We start from the raw sequence: 18573 nt of genomic DNA on the forward strand, positions 1-18573 counted from the left end.
CACACACTCTCTCACACACTGTCTCTCTCACACACTCTCTCTCTCACACATACACTCTCACACACTCACTCTCTCTCTCTTTCTCTCACTCTCTCTCACACACACTCTCTCACATACTCTCTCACACACTCTCTCTCTCACACACTCTCTCTCTCACACATACACTCTCTCACACACACTCTCTCTCACACACACTCTCACACACTCACTCTCTCACACTCTCTCTCTCTCATATACACTCTCTCTCGCTCACATACTCTCTCACACACTCTCTCAAACACTGTCTCTCTCACACACACACTCGTACACAATGTCTCTCATATACACTCACCCTCTCTCACACACTCACTGTCTCACACTCTCTCTCTCTCATATACACTCACTCTCACACACACTCTCTCGCTCACATACTCTCTCACACACTCTCTCAAACACTGTCTCTCTCACACACTCACTGTCTCACACTCTCTCTCTCTCATATACACTCACTCTCTCACACACTGTCTCTCTCTCTCTCATATACACTCACTCTCTCACACACTCTCTCAAACACTGTCTCTCTCACACACTCACTGTCTCACATATTCTCTCTCACACACTGTCTCTCTCTCTCTCACACACATACACTCTCACACACTCACTCTCACACACTCTCTCTCATATATACTCACTCTCTCTCACACACTCTCTCTCACACACTCTCTCTCACATCCACTCTCTCTCTCTCACATACACTCACACACTCACTCTCTCTCTCTCTCATATACACTCACTCTCTCTCACACACACTCTCTCTCTCACATACTCTGACTCTCTCACACACTCTTTCTCACACACACACTCTCTCTCTCACACATACACTCACACACACTCACTCTCTTACACACTCTCTCTCATACACACTCACTCTCTCTCACATGCTCTCTCACCCACTCTCTCTCTCTCACACACTCTCTCACACACACTGACTCTCTCTCTCTCTCACATACACTCTCACACACTCACTCTATTACACACTCTCTCTCTCATATACACTCACTCTCTCACACACTCTCTCTCTCACACACTTACTGTCTCACATACTCTCTCTCTCACACAGTCTCTCTCTCTCATATACACACTCTCTCTCTCTCACATACTCTCTCTCTCACACATTGTCTCTCTCTCTCTCTCTCACATACACTCTCACACACTCACTCTCTCACACACTCTCTCTATCATATACACTCACTCTCTCACACACTCTCTCTCTCTTACACTCACTCTTTCTCTCACACTCTCTCACATACACTCGCACACTGTCTCTCTCACATACACACACTCTCTCTCTCACACACTGTCTCGCACACATTCTCTTTCTCTTACACTCTCTCGCATACATTCTCACACACTCACTCTCTCACATTCATTCTCTCTCACACTGTCTCCTCTTGCACACTCTCTCTCACACACATATATGACCCATTCTCTTTGAAGACCATGTGAACATTCCTGTCTTATTTCACACAGTGAATCTGCTGCAGCCTGACTTTGTCCTGCATTGTCCCGTTCCTGGGAGCTGTCACTGCCTCCTGTTCCAAACCACCCGCCAGGGAATTCAGATTTCACCTGCTCCCTCGCTCCCCCCGCAAACAAACTCTGAACCTAGCCCACGGCCCAAAGATAAACCACGCGCTCTGCTCCTCAGACCCCACCCAGCCCCCTCTCGCCTCCTGGATCCCCCTGATCCCCCCCCCCACCACTCTCCCACCTCCTCCTCTTCCTGCCCCCACCCCCTTCACAATCTTCACCGTCCCAATCCCGGCTGCTTGGATGTGGAGGAGGCAAGAACACACACAAAAAAAATAGCCTTGTGGGGGAGAACGGAACAGTGTGGGGAGGTGTCAAAATCCCTCCTTCTCCCAGCCTGAAATCTTAAACAAACAAAGTGGGGGACACGTGCTGTCAGGCAATAAATTCTGCTCCCTGTTCTCTCAACTCCACTCTCTCATATCGGTGCCCTTTCATTTATTATCTCTATCTTTTTAAAAATAACTCAGCAGCCTTTCACGTGAGCTAGCCCTATCCTGGACCTAGCTCCCTTCTCTTTGATTGTGTGCGTGTTAAAAATAGTGCACACCCTCACTATTTCAGAGGGACTGCCTCAAAGCTGAGTCACCTGAAGGTGCAGATCCATATTCCCATGTCAACCCACGACCTGGTACAGAACCTGCTTTCCTGGCTCCTCACGGACAGGAACACATTCCCACCATTTTGTCTGTGATAGCGTGAAGGTGACCAAGAGTGTGTGACTGATGAACTGAGTGTGTATGAGAAAGAGAGAGGAAAAAGAGAGAGAGAGAGAGCGAGTGTGAAAGGGAGAAAGAGGGAGTGTGAAAGAGACAGTGTGTGTGTGTGTGTGTGTGTGAGAGAATGTCAATGTGTGTGTGGGATAGCGAATGTGTGTGAGAGAGAGTGAGTGTGAAAGAGAGAGAGAGAGTGTGTGAAGGGAGAGAGTGAGAAAGTGAGAGAGTGTAAAAGAGTGTGAGTGTGAGAAAGAGAGTGTGTGTGTGTGAGAAAGAAAGAGTGTAAAAGAAATATAAACAGTGAGTGTGAAAGACAGAGTGAGTGTGTGAGAGAGAGAGAGTGAGCGTGTGTGCGAAAGACTGCGTGTGAGAGAGTATGAAAGAGAGAGTGAAAGAGAGACTATGTCTGTGAAAGAGTGTGTTTTTATATGTGAAAGAGAGACAGAGAGTGTGAAAGAGAGAGTGTGTGTGTGTGAATGAGTGAGAGAGAGTGTATGAGAGAGAGTGTGTGTGAGAGAGTGTGTGAATGAGAGAGTGTGAAAGAGAGTGAGTGTGTGTGTGTGAGAGGGAGCATGTGTGTGTGTGTGAGTGTGTGTGTAAGAGTGTGTGTGTGTGTAAGAGTGTGTGTGTGTGTATAAGAGTGTGTGTGTGCGAGAGAGAGTGTGTCTGTAGCGAGAGATTGTGTGTCTGCGTGTGATAGAGAGTGGGTGTGTGAGTGAGAGAGTGTGTGTGTGAGTGAGAGAGAAAGCGTGTGTGTGTGTGAGTGAGAGAGAGAGAGAGCGTGTGCGTGAGTGAGAGAGAGAGCATGTGTGCGTGAGAGAGAGAGAGAGAGCGTGTGCGTGAGAGAGAGAGAGAGAGCGTGTGCGTGAGTGAGAGAGAGAGCGTGTGTGAGTGAGAGAGCGTGTGTGTGTGTGTGAGTGAGAGAGAGCATTGTGTGTGAGTGAGAGAGAGCGAGTGTGTGTGAGTGAGAGAGAGAGAGAGAGCATGTGTGCGTGAGAGAGAGAGAGAGAGAGAGCGTGTGCGTGAGTGAGAGAGAGAGCGTGTGTGTGTGTGAGTGAGAGAGCGTGTGTGTGTGTGTGAGAGAGAGCATTGTGTGTGAGTGAGAGAGAGAGAGCGAGTGTGAGTGAGAGAGAGAGTGTGTGTGAGTGAGAGAGAGAGACCGTATGTGTGTGTGTGAGAGAGCGTGTGTGTGTGTGAGTGAGAGAGAGAGAGAGAGCGTGTGTGTGTGTGTGTGTGTATGTGTGAGAGAGAGAGAGAGCATGTGTGTGAGAGAGCGTGTGTGTATGTAAATGTGTGTGTGTGAGTGTGTGTGTGTGAGAGAGAATGAGTGTGTGTGAGAGAGAGTGAGTGAGTGTGTGTGGGAGAGAGAGAGTGTGTCTGTGAGAGAGAGTGTGTGAGTGTGTCTGTGAGAGAGAGTGTGCGTCTGTGAGAGAGTGAGTGTGAAAGAGTGTGTAAAAGAGAGAGTGAGAGTATGAAACAGTATGTGTGTATGTGCGTGTGTGAAAAAGAGTGAATTTGTGTGTGAGTGTGTGTGTCTGTGAGAGAGTGTGTGTGAGAGAGTGAGTGTGAAACAGTGTGTAAGAGAGTGAGTGTATGAAAGAGTATGTGTGTATGAGAGTGTGTGAAAGAGAGGGTGTGAAAGAGTATGTGTGTATGAGAGTGTGTGTGAAAGAGAGGGTGTGAAAGAGTGTGTGTGTGAAAGAGAGTGAGTTTGTGAGAGAGTGTGTGTGAGAGAGAGTATGAAAGAGAGTGTGAAAGACAGAGTGTGAGAGTGTGTGTGTGAAGGAGAGTGTGTGTGAAAGAGAGTGTATTTGAGAGAGAGAGAGACCGAGTGTGTGAGAGACAGAATGTGTGAAAGAGAGAGACAGAGACTGTGTGTGTGTGTGTGTGTGAGAGAGAGAGAGTGTGTGAGAGAGAGAGAGACAGAGACTGTGTGTGTGTGTGTGTGTGTGTGTGTGTGTGTGAAAGAGAGAGAAACAGTGTGTGTGTGTGTGAGAGAGAGAGTGTGTGTGAGAGAGAGAGAGCGAGAGACAGTGTGTGGGTCTGAGAAACAGCATGTGTGAGGGAGAATGTATTAAATGTGTATTTAAGAGAGAGTGTGTAAGAGTGTTTAGAGTGAGACAGCATGTTTGTGAGTGAGTGTGAGCCTGTGTGTATTTGTGAGTGTGAGCCTGTGTGTGTTTGTGAGTGAGTGTGAGCACATGTCTGTGTTTGTGAGTATGAGTGTGTGTGTGTTTGTGAGTGAGTGTGAGCCTGTCTGTGTTTGTGAGTATGAGTGTGTGTGTGTTTGTGGGTGAGTGTGTGTTCCTGTTTGTAAGCCCTGTGGTCCTGCCCAGCTTCCTTCCCCCTTTCCCTTGACCTGACCCCCAGCGTTTCCCTAGCAGCATTGAGACAGGCTCCTATGCAAACCTTCAGTTAAACAGCCCAGCCACCCCCACTCAGCTCTGCGAACAGCCCAGCAATCCCTCCACCCCCTCCTCCTCCTACCCCCATCCCAGATCGGCCATCTCTTTGTCTAAATCCTTTCATGTCCCACAGCCACTCGAATTTCCCACCGATACACTCCAACCCAGCCTTTCCCATTCATCGCCGGTGCACTGTTCTGCACCCTGATCTATTTTTAAAGTGTTTGTGCTTTATCTTGGATTCTGTCGATGCTGTCTATTGTTTAACTTCACATTGCTAATCTATCTTTTGAAATGTTAAGATGTGTGGTTTGTGTTTTGGAATCTATCCGCTGTCTTTTTCATTATCAATAACACTCCACATCTCTAATTTATCTTTAAAGAGTGTTATTAGTATTGTTTAAGATCCTTCTTTGGTGTTTTATAATCTACAAGCTGTCTTTTTCTCTAACAATAAAGCATTGTATCTCAAACGTACCTTTCCAGTGTGTTACCAGCTCTGTTTAAGATGCTTGTCTGTGTTTTATAATCTATACGCTGCCTTTTTCTGTTACAATAAAGCTTTACATCTTAAATTTACCTTTAAAAGGTGTTATTAGTGGGAAGGTCTGTGTGTTTTGCTTAGAATCTCCCTGCAGATTGCCTCTAAAGGAATAACAACAAAAAAACCTGCCCGTGTCCCCATCTGGGTGTTGCTGGGGGTGGGGTGGGGAGGGGGAGAAAGACATTTTGAGGAGGCTGAGTGTTTTCCTTTCCCATCCGTTGTGTAGGACTGGAGGATCAATGACGCTCCCAGGTTAAGAGGCAATTAATTCTCACCTTTGTGCACGCCGGTGTATCTGTCCTTCAGGACGGTCAGCTCATAGATTTTCCCGAACTCTTCAAACAGAGGCTTGAGCTCCTTCTCCTCCAGGCTCCTCGGGATCTGCCCGATGAACAGCTTGATCGCGTCCTGATCCTTCATGGAGATAGCAGGAGGCTTGGCGCTGCCGGGGTGTCTGTTGATCAGGCTGCTGGCGGGGCTGCACACCGAGTGGCCGACGCTTTTCAGGGGCGCGTCTCTGCTGGCTGGGGTGCTCCCAGTCTGGCTCAAGTCCCCCCTGTTCTCTGCAGCCATCTCAGTTCAAACATCCAGACCCCCCTCCCTGTCAAAGTCACCAGGGAGGGGAGGGGAGGGGAGGTGAAAGGACAAGAGGCAGGGTGGAGGACCAGAAGAGAGAGAGAGAGAGAGAGAGAGAGAGATTACTGACATCACCTGTAACCCTTTCAGCCCTGGACTGACAGGGCGAGAGAGAGAGAGAGAGAGAGAGAGAGAGAGAGAGAGACAGTGCTTCAGTCAGCCACAGCAACACACAAAGCAAATCCTCAGACAAAAGGATTTCCTGCCCAGCTTCCCACCCTTCCAATCGCAACAAGTTACTGTTTCGGACGAGTCAATTTCAGACCTTGTCAATTTCCTATCTATTTAATTTTAGATCATACCTGTTTCAAATCGTGCCCATTCCATACTCTGGCAGTTTCAGATCTTGTCCATTTCTGATCCAGTCAATTTCACGGAATCCCGACAGTGTGGAAACAGACCAGTCAGGTCCACACCAGCTCTCCAAAAAGCATCCCCACCTAGACACACCCCTCCACCCTATCCCTGCATTTCTCCACGGCTAGCCTACGCATCCCTGGGCACTATGGGACAATATCCCATGGCCAACCCACCCTAACCTGCACATCCCTGGGCACTATGGGACAATTTCCCATGGCCAACCCACCCTAACCTGCACATCCCTGGGCACTACGGGACAATTTCCCATGGCCAATCCACCCTAACCTGCACATCCCTGGGCACTATGGGACAATTTCCCATGGCCAATCCACCCTAACCTGCACATCCCTGGGCACTACGGGACAATTTCCCATGGCCAACCCACCCTAACCTGCACATCCCTGGGCACTGTGGGACAATTTCCCATGGCCAATCCACCCTAACCTGCACATCCCTGGGCACTGTGGGACAATTTCCCACGGCCAATCCACCCTAACCTGCACATCCCTGGGCACTATGGGACAATTTCCCATGGCCAATCCACCCTAACCTGCACATCCCTGGGCATTCTGGGACAATTTCCCATGGCCAACCCACCCTAACCTGCACATCCCTGGGCATTCTGGGACAATTTCCCATGGCCAACCCACCCTAACCTGTACATCCCTGGACACTATGGGACAATTTCCCACGGCCAATCCACCCTAACCTGCACATCCCTGGGCACTATGGGACAATTACCCATGGCCAATCCACCCTAACCTGCACATCCCTGGACACAATGGGACAATTTCCCATGGCCAATCCACCCTAACCTGCACATCCCTGGGCACTATGGGACAATTTCCCATGGCCAATCCACCCTAACCTGCACATCCCTGGACACAATGGGACAATTACCCCATGGCCAATCCACCCTAACCTGCACATCCCTGGGCACTATGGGACAATTTCCCATGGCCAATCCACCCTAACCTGCACATCCCTGGGCACTGTGGGACAATTTCCCATGGCCAATCCACCCTAACCTGCACATCCCTGGGCACTGTGGGACAATTTCCCACGGCCAATCCACCCTAACCTGCACATCCCTGGGCACTATGGGACAATTTCCCATGGCCAATCCACCCTAACCTGCACATCCCTGGGCATTCTGGGACAATTTCCCATGGCCAACCCACCCTAACCTGCACATCCCTGGGCATTCTGGGACAATTTCCCATGGCCAACCCACCCTAACCTGTACATCCCTGGACACTATGGGACAATTTCCCACGGCCAATCCACCCTAACCTGCACATCCCTGGGCACTATGGGACAATTACCCATGGCCAATCCACCCTAACCTGCACATCCCTGGACACAATGGGACAATTTCCCATGGCCAATCCACCCTAACCTGCACATCCCTGGGCACTATGGGACAATTTCCCATGGCCAATCCACCCTAACCTGCACATCCCTGGACACAATGGGACAATTACCCCATGGCCAATCCACCCTAACCTGCACATCCCTGGGCACTATGGGACAATTTCCCATGGCCAATCCACCCTAACCTGCACATCCCTGGGCATTCTGGGACAATTTCCCATGGCCAACCCACCCTAACCTGCACATCCCTGGGCACTATGGGACAATTACCCCATGGCCAATCCTCCCTAACATCTTTAGTGGGTATGAGCACCCAGAAGAAACCCACACAGACAAGGGGAGAATGTGCAAACTGTACACGGAGGGTGGAATTGAAGCTGGGTCCCCAGCAATGGGAGGCACAAGCACTAACCACTGAGCCAATGTGCTGCTCCAAACCTCGGATCACGCCACTTCCAAATCATTCGACGTTTTGGGCATAAGCCCTTCATCAGGAAAGGGCTTATGCCCGAAACGTCGAATTTCCTGTTCCTTGGACGCTGCCTGACCTGCTGCGCTTTTCCAGCAACACATTTTCAGCTCTGATACTCCAGCATCTGCAGTCCTCACTTTCCCCACTTCCAAATCATTGTCAATTTCAAATCACATTCTTTCCAAATCGTACTCATTTCTGACGTTACCATTTTCAGATCATGTCTATTTTAAATCCTCAATGCTTTAGTTTCTAGCCTGGGCACTGAATGAGTAACTTCAGAGAGTGCAAATATAGACCCATCTCCAAAACAGCTTCAAACTCAAATTTCACTAGTAATTCATGAAAGAAAAAAAAAATATCTGTATTCATGCATTACACCTGTATGCGCTTTAGTTTCACAGTGGTAACCAAGCCAGGAGTTTGGAGAGACACTTGCAAATAGATTGACGCAAAGGACAGGCGGGGGAAGTCAGTTAGGTCGGGGTGTGGAACAGTTAAGCTGGGTGTTCTGGCTGAGCACAGAGAAAAGATCAGAAATGAGCTTTGCACAGCTTCACTGCTTGTCACTTGGGACTCAGCCCTCCCGGGTTTTGAGTCAACCACATGGCTCCATCTTCACGCTGGCATCTGGCATTCAATACACACACACACAAAAAAAATTAATTGCATTTCTGCTGCCATTTCTCCCTGCACGCAACATCAAAACAGCACGGTGTGGCACACACACAATGGGGACACCACACACAAACAAGCGAAACGTTTCAGATTTTAACTGGCAAACCACTACAAAGGATTTCATCTGAACGGCTTTTCGCTGTAACTGCTACGTGCGCGAGGCGCATCGTCGTGATACAACTCCTCTTGAAATTGCAGCTTCGAAGGAGTTGATTGGCCCACAGAAAGCCCTCTCCCATCCCTTCCACCCTTCCCCCTTCCCCCTGTGATTTCCATGTCACACACAAATTGCAGAATAAGACGTAAAATTGTATCTGACTGGTCTTGCATTGGGTGTCGGGTGAGGCTGCGCGTGACCGTGCACACTGTTTCGGCTTAGCCACCAGCCCCATCCGTTTAAAAAAGGATTGCAGGTGGTTCAAAAGAGACTCCTTAATCTGATTTCTGGGATCAAGGCCTTGATCCCAGGATCAGCTGAAGGAATCCTGGGCTGATTTATCAAGCACAGATAAACAGATTAGACGTTCATTCACGAGAGTTTAGACTCCTACTAAAACATTGAGAATGCTGAGGTGGCTCAAGGGGGAAGATATGGAGAAGATGTTGAAACCCACCATTGGGGGAGTGTTGACCTTGAGGACACAGCCACAGGATAAGCTGAGAGTCAATTTAAAACGAAAGAGGTCAAGGGATTTCTGAGTCATACGGCACAAGAAACAGACCCTACGGTCCAACTCGTCCATGCCACCCAGAATTCCCAAACAAAATTTGTCCCATTTGCCTGCACCTGACTGTTCCCATTCGTGCATCTGTCTCAATGTCTTTTAAAGTTTGTAACAGTGCCTGCACTTAACCTCTCGCAGTTCATGCAAGTTGTGTGAAAAAGGTTGACCCTCAGGTCCCTTTTAAACCTTTCTCATCTCAGTCTAACATTATTCCCTTCGGTTTTGAACTCCTCCACCCTGGGGGAAAATACCTACCCACGCCCCTCGTGGTTTTATAAACCTCTACATAAGGTCTCCTCTCAGCCACCGACGCTCCAGGGAAAAAAAAGTCCCCAAAAATTTAAAAGAGACCTAAGAGGCAATTTTTCATGTAGGATTTTTTTTTCCCCAATGGCAGTTGGAGTGGGAATAACTACAACGAAGACCAGAGGGCCGATGGGAAGGTAAATTTAAAGGATATAAAAACTAATTCATTGCAAGGTGGAGAACACGTGGACACGGAATCAATTCAAAATAAGACAACAAGGATCAATGTTCAGGAATCAATTCACCGTGACACATCAAGCATAAATATTCAGGAATCAATTCACCGTGACACAGCGAGGATCAATAATCAGGAATCAATTCACCGTGACACAGTGAGGATCAATATTCAGGAATCAATTCACTGTGACACAGCGAGGATCAATATTCAGGAATCAATTCACTGTGACACAGCGAGGATCAATATTCAGGAATCAATTCACCGTGACACAGTGAGGATCAGTACTCAGGAATCAATTCACCGTGACACAGCGAGGATCAATATTCAGGAATCAATTCACCGTGACACAGCGAGGATCAATATTCAGGAATCAATTCACCGTGACACAGGGAGGATCAATATTCAGGAATCAATTCACCGTGACACAGTGAGGATCAATATTCAGGAATCAATTCACCGTGACACAGCGAGGATCAATATTCAGGAATCAATTCACCGTGACACAGCGAGGATCAATATTCAGGAATCAATTCACCGTGACACAGCGAGGATCAATATTCAGGAATCAATTCACCGTGACACAGCGAGGATCAATATTCAGGAATCAATTCACCGTGACACAGCGAGGATCAATATTCAGGAATCAATTCACCGTGACACAGCGAGGATCAATATTTAGGAATAAATTTATCGTGACACAGTGAGGATCAATATTCAGGAATCAATTCACTGTGACACAGCGAGGATCAATATTCAGGAATAAATTTATCGTGACACAGTGAGGATCAATATTCAGGAATCAATTCACCGTGACACAGCGAGGATCAATATTCAGGAATAAATTTATCGTGACACAGCGAGGATCAATATTTAGGAATAAATTTATCGTGACACAGTGAGGATCAATATTCAGGAATCAATTCACTGTGACACAGCGAGGATCAATATTCAGGAATAAATTTATCGTGACACAGTGAGGATCAATATTCAGGAATCAATTCACCGTGACACAGCGAGGATCAATATTCAGGAATAAATTTATCGTGACACAGGGAGGATCAATATTCAGGAATCAATTCACTGTGACACAGTGAGGATCAATATTCAGGAATCAATTCACCGTGACACAGCGAGGATCAATATTCAGGAATCAATTCACTGTGACACAGTGAGGATCAATATTCAGGAATCAATTCACCGTGACACAGCGAGGATCAGTACTCAGGAATCAATTCACCGTGACACAGCGAGGATCAATATTCAGGAATCAATTCACCGTGACACAGTGAGGATCAATATTCAGGAATCAATTCACCGTGACACAGCGAGGATCAATATTCAGGACTCAATTCACTGTGACACAGCGAGGATCAATATTCAGGAATCAATTCACTGTGACACAGTGAGGATCAATATTCAGGAATCAATTCACCGTGACACAGCGAGGATCAATATTCAGGACTCAATTCACCGTGACACAGCGAGGATCAATATTCAGGAATCAATTCACTGTGACACAGTGAGGATCAATATTCAGGAATCAATTCACCGTGACACAGCGAGGATCAATATTCAGGAATCAATTCACTGTGACACAGCGAGGATCAATATTCAGGAATCAATTCACCGTGACACAGTGAGGATCAATATTCAGGAATAAATTCACCGTGACACAGCGAGGATCAATATTCAGGACTCAATTCACCGTGACACAGCGAGGATCAATATTCAGGAATCAATTCACTGTGACACAGCGAGGATCAATATTCAGGAATCCATTCACCGTGACACAGCGAGGATCAATATTCAGGAATCAATTCACTGTGACACAGCGAGGATCAATATTCAGGAATCAATTCACCGTAACACAGTGAGGATCAATATTCAGGAATAAATTTATCGTGACACAGTGAGGATCAATATTCAGGGATCAATTCACCGTGACACAGCGAGGATCAATATTCAGGAATCAATTCACCGTAATACAGTGAGGATCAATATTCAGGAATAAATTTATCGTGACACAGTGAGGATCAATATTCAGGAATCAATTCACCGTGACACAGCGAGGATCAATATTCAGGAATCAATTCACCGTGACACAGTGAGGATCAATATTCAGGAATCAATTCACTGTGACACAGTGAGGATCAATATTCAGGAATCAATTCACTGTGACACAGCGAGGATCAATATTCAGGAATCAATTCACCGTGACACAGCGAGGATCAATATTCAGGAATCAATTCACTGTGACACAGCGAGGATCAATATTCAGGAATCAATTCACTGTGACAGCGAGGATCAATATTCAGGAATCAATTCACTGTGACACAGCGAGGATCAATATTCAGGAATCAATTCACCGTGACACAGCGAGGATCAATATTCAGGAATCAATTCACCGTGACACAGCGAGGATCAATATTCAGGAATCAATTCACCGTGACACAGCGAGGATCAATATTCAGGAATCAATTCACCGTGACACAGCGAGGATCAATATTCAGGAATGAATTCACCGTGACGCAGCGAGGATCAATATTCAGGAATCAATTCACCGTGACGCAGCGAGGATCAATATTCAGGAATCAATTCACCGTGACACAGCGAGGATCAATATTCAGGAATCAATTCACCGTGACACAGCGAGGATCAATATTCAGGAATCAATTCACCGTGACACAGCGAGGATCAATATTCAGGAATCAATTCACTGTGACACAGCGAGGATCAATATTCAGGAATAAATTCACTGTGACACAGCGAGGATCAATATTCAGGAATAAATTCACCGTGACACAGCGAGGATCAATATTCAGGAATCAGTTCACCGTGACACAGTGAGGATCAATATTCAGGAATCAGTTCACCGTGACACAGTGAGGATCAATATTCAGGACTCAATTCACCGTGACACAGCGAGGATCAATATTCAGGAATCAATTCACTGTGACACAGCGAGGATCAATATTCAGGACTCAATTCACCGTGACACAGCGAGGATCAATATTCAGGAATCAATTCACCGTGACACAGTGAGGATCAGTATTCAGGACTCAATTCACTGTGACACAGCGAGGATCAGTATTCAGGACTCAATTCACTGTGACACAGCGAGGATCAATATTCAGGAATCAATTCACCGTGACACAGCGAGGATCAATATTCAGGAATCAATTCACTGTGACACAGTGAGGATCAATATTCAGGAATCAATTCACCGTGACACAGCGAGGATCAATATTCAGGAATCAATTCACCGTGACACAGTGAGGGTCAATATTCAGGAATCAATTCACCGTGACACAGCGAGGATCAATATTCAGGACTCAATTCACCATGACACAGTGAGGATCAATATTCAGGAATCAATTCACTGTGACACAGTGAGGATCAATATTCAGGAATCAATTCACCGTGACACAGCGAGGATCAGTATTCAGGAATCAATTCACCGTGACACAGCGAGGATCAATATTCAGGACTCAATTCACCGTGACACAGCGAGGATCAATATTCAGGAATCAATTCACTGTGACACAGCGAGGATCAATATTCAGGAATCCATTCACCGTGACACAGCGAGGATCAATATTCAGGAATCAATTCACTGTGACACAGCGAGGATCAATATTCAGGAATCAATTCACCGTAACACAGTGAGGATCAATATTCAGGAATAAATTTATCGTGACACAGTGAGGATCAATATTCAGGGATCAATTCACCGTGACACAGCGAGGATCAATATTCAGGAATCAATTCACCGTAATACAGTGAGGATCAATATTCAGGAATAAATTTATCGTGACACAGTGAGGATCAATATTCAGGAATCAATTCACCGTGACACAGCGAGGATCAATATTCAGGAATCAATTCACCGTGACACAGTGAGGATCAATATTCAGGAATCAATTCACTGTGACAGCGAGGATCAATATTCAGGAATCAATTCACTGTGACACAGCGAGGATCAATATTCAGGAATCAATTCACCGTGACACAGCGAGGATCAATATTCAGGAATCAATTCACTGTGACACAGCGAGGATCAATATTCAGGAATCAATTCACCGTGACACAGCGAGGATCAATATTCAGGAATCAATTCACCGTGACACAGTGAGGATCAATATTCAGGAATGAATTCACCGTGACGCAGCGAGGATCAATATTCAGGAATCAATTCACCGTGACGCAGCGAGGATCAATATTCAGGAATCAATTCACCGTGATACAGCGAGGATCAATATTCAGGAATCAATTCACCGTGACACAGCGAGGATCAATATTCAGGAATCAATTCACCGTGACACAGCGAGGATCAATATTCAGGAATCAATTCACTGTGACACAGCGAGGATCAATATTCAGGAATAAATTCACTGTGACACAGCGAGGATCAATATTCAGGAATAAATTCACCGTGACACAGCGAGGATCAATATTCAGGAATCAGTTCACCGTGACACAGTGAGGATCAATATTCAGGAATCAGTTCACCGTGACACAGTGAGGATCAATATTCAGGACTCAATTCACCGTGACACAGCGAGGATCAATATTCAGGAATCAATTCACTGTGACACAGCGAGGATCAATATTCAGGACTCAATTCACCGTGACACAGCGAGGATCAATATTCAGGAATCAATTCACCGTGACACAGTGAGGATCAGTATTCAGGACTCAATTCACTGTGACACAGCGAGGATCAGTATTCAGGACTCAATTCACTGTGACACAGCGAGGATCAATATTCAGGAATCAATTCACCGTGACACAGCGAGGATCAATATTCAGGAATCAATTCACTGTGACACAGTGAGGATCAATATTCAGGAATCAATTCACCGTGACACAGCGAGGATCAATATTCAGGAATCAATTCACCGTGACACAGTGAGGGTCAATATTCAGGAATCAATTCACCGTGACACAGCGAGGATCAATATTCAGGAATCAATTCACCGTGACACAGCGAGGATCAATATTCAGGAATCAATTCACCGTGACACCGTGAGGATCAATATTCAGGAATCAATTCACCGTGACACAGTGAGGATCAATATTCAGGAATCAATTCACCGTGACACAGTGAGGATCAATATTCAGGAATCAATTCACCGTGACACCGTGAGGATCAATATTCAGGAATCAATTCACCGTGACACAGCGAGGATCAATATTCAGGAATCAATTCACCGTGACACAGTGAGGATCAGTATTCAGGAATCAATTCACCGTGACACAGCGAGGATCAGTATTCAGGAATCAATTCACTGTGACACAGTGAGGATCAGTATTCAGGACTCAATTCACTGTGACACAGCGAGGATCAATGTTCAGGAATCAATTCACTGTGACACAGTGAGGATCAATATTCAGGAATCAATTCACTGTGACACAGCGAGGATCAATATTCAGGAATCAATTCACTGTGACACAGTGAGGATCAGTATTCAGGAATCAATTCACCGTGACACAGCGAGGATCAATATTCAGGAATCAATTCACCGTGACACAGCGAGGATCAGTATTCAGGAATCAATTCACCGTGACACAGCGAGGATCAGTATTCAGGAATCAATTCACCGTGACACAGCGAGGATCAGTATTCAGGAATCAATTCACTGTGACACAGCGAGGATCAGTATTCAGGAATCAATTCACTGTGACACAGTGAGGATCAATATTCAGGAATCAATTCACTGTGACACAGCGAGGATCAATATTCAGGAATCAATTCACCGTGACACAGCGAGGATCAATATTCAGGAATCAATTCACCGTGACACAGCGAGGATCAATATTCAGGAATCAATTCACTGTGACACAGCGAGGATCAATATTCAGGAATCAATTCACCGTAACACAGTGAGGATCAATATTCAGGAATCAATTCACCGTGACACAGGGAGGATCAATATTCAGGACTCAATTCACTGTGACACAGTGAAGATCAGTATTCAGGACTCAATTCAGCGTGACACAGCGAGGATCATTATTCAGGAATCAATTCACCGTGACACAGTGAGGATCAATATTCAGGAATGAATTCACCGTGACACAGTGAGGATTAATATTCAGGAATCAATTCACTGTGACACAGCGAGGATCAATATTCTGGAATCAATTCACCGTGACACAGCGAGGATCAATATTCAGGAATCAATTCACTGTGACACAGTGAAGATCAGTATTCAGGACTCAATTCACCGTGACACAGCGAGGATCATTATTCAGGAATCAATTCACCGTGACACAGTGAGGATCAATATTCAGGAATGAATTCACCGTGACACAGTGAGGATTAATATTCAGGAATCAATTCACTGTGACACAGCGAGGATCAATATTCAGGAATCAATTCACCGTGACACAGTGAGGATCAATATTCAGGAATGAATTCACCGTGACACAGTGAGGATCAATATTCAGGAATCAATTCACTGTGACACAGCGAGGATCAATATTCAGGAATCAATTCACCGTGACACAGCGTGGATCAATATTCAGGAATCAATTCACTGTGACACAGCGAGGATCAATATTCAGGAATCAATTCACCGTGACACAGCGGGAATCAATTCACCGTGACACAGCGAGTATCAATATTCAGGAATCAATTCACCGTGACACAGCGAGGATCAATATTCAGGAATCAATTCACCGTGACACAGCGAGGATCAATATTCAGGAATCAATTCACCGTGACACAGTGAGGATCAATATTCAGGAATGAATTCACCGTGACACAGTGAGGATCAATATTCAGGAATCAATTCACTGTGACACAGCGAGGATCAATATTCAGGAATCAATTCACCGTGACACAGCGTGGATCAATATTCAGGAATCAATTCACTGTGACACAGCGAGGATCAATATTCAGGAATCAATTCACCGTGACACAGTGAGGATCAATATTCAGGAATGAATTCACCGTGACACAGCGAGGATCAATATTCAGGAATCAATTCACTGTGACACAGCGAGGATCAATATTCAGGAATCAATTCACCGTGACACAGCGAGGATCAATATTCAGGAATCAATTCACCGTGACACAGCGAGGATCAATATTCAGGAATCAATTCACTGTGACACAGTGAGGATCAATATTCAGGAATCAATTCACCGTGACACAGCGAGGATCAATATTCAGGAATCAATTCACCGTGACACAGCGAGGATCAATATTCAGGAATCAATTCACCGTGACACAGTGAGGATCAGTATTCAGGACTCAATTCACTGTGACACAGCGAGGATCAGTATTCAGGACTCAATTCACTGTGACACAGTGAGGATCAATATTCAGGAATCAATTCACCGTGACACAGCGAGGATCAATATTCAGGAATCAATTCACCGTGACACAGTGAGGGTCAATATTCAGGAATCAATTCACCGTGACACAGCGAGGGTCAATATTCAGGAATCAATTCACCGTGACACAGCGAGGATCAATATTCAGGAATCAATTCACTGTGACACAGTGAAGATCAGTATTCAGGAATCAATTCACTGTGAGACAGTGAGGATCAGTATTCAGGACTCAATTCACTGTGACACAGTGAGGATCAATATTCAGGAATCAATTCACCGTGACACAGCGAGGATCAATATTCAGGAATCAATTCACCGTGACACAGCGAGGATCAATATTCAGGACTCAATTCACTGTGACACAGCGAGGATCAGTATTCAGGACTCAATTCACTGTGACACAGCGAGGATCAATATTCAGGAATCAATTCACCGTGACACAGCGAGGATCAATATTCAGGAATCAATTCACTGTGACACAGTGAGGATCAGTATTCAGGACTCAATTCACTGTGACACAGCGAGGATCAATGTTCAGGAATCAATTCACTGTGACACAGTGAGGATCAATATTCAGGAATCAATTCACTGTGACACAGCGAGGATCAATATTCAGGAATCAATTCACCGTGACACAGCGAGGATCAATATTCAGGAATCAATTCACCGTGACACAGCGAGGATCAGTATTCAGGAATCAATTCACTGTGAAACAGTGAGGATCAATATTCAGGAATCAATTCACTGTGACACAGCGAGGATCAATATTCAGGAATCAATTCACCGTGACACAGCGAGGATCAATATTCAGGAATCAATTCACCGTGACACAGCGAGGATCAATATTCAGGAATCAATTCACCGTGACACAGCGAGGATCAATATTCAGGAATCAATTCACCGTGACACAGCGAGGATCAATATTCAGGAATCAATTCACCGTGACACAGCGAGGATCAGTATTCAGGACTCAATTCACCGTGACACAGCGAGGATCAGTATCCAGGAATCAATTCACCGTGACACAGCGAGGATCAATATTCAGGACTCAATTCACCGTGACACAGCGAGGATCAGTATTCAGGAATCAATTCACTGTGACACAGTGAGGATCAGTATTCAGGACTCTATTCACCGTGACACAGCGAGGATCAATATTCAGGAATCAATTCACCGTGACACAGTGAGGATCAATATTCAGGAATCAATTCACCGTGACACAGTGAGGATCAATATTCAGGAATCAATTCAAAGTGACACAGCGAGGATCAA

General features: G+C 45.7%; 1 protein-coding gene across 1 annotated transcript in view; it reads right to left on the reverse strand.

Moving 5' to 3' along the window:
* The window catches only part of LOC132805474 (CUGBP Elav-like family member 3-A), a 73187-nt gene extending 67391 nt beyond the window's left edge, over window positions 1-5796 (reverse strand). Inside the window, exon 1 of the mRNA XM_060820569.1 lies at window positions 5510-5796. Coding sequence (XP_060676552.1) covers window positions 5510-5654 — 145 coding nt within the window. The 5' untranslated portion in view covers window positions 5655-5796. The remainder of the gene's footprint in view (window positions 1-5509) is intronic.
* Between the last annotated feature and the right edge of the window lie 12777 nt (window positions 5797-18573).

The sequence above is a fragment of the Hemiscyllium ocellatum genome, chromosome 50 (assembly GCF_020745735.1).
Source record: "Hemiscyllium ocellatum isolate sHemOce1 chromosome 50, sHemOce1.pat.X.cur, whole genome shotgun sequence".
NCBI lineage: Eukaryota > Metazoa > Chordata > Chondrichthyes > Orectolobiformes > Hemiscylliidae > Hemiscyllium > Hemiscyllium ocellatum.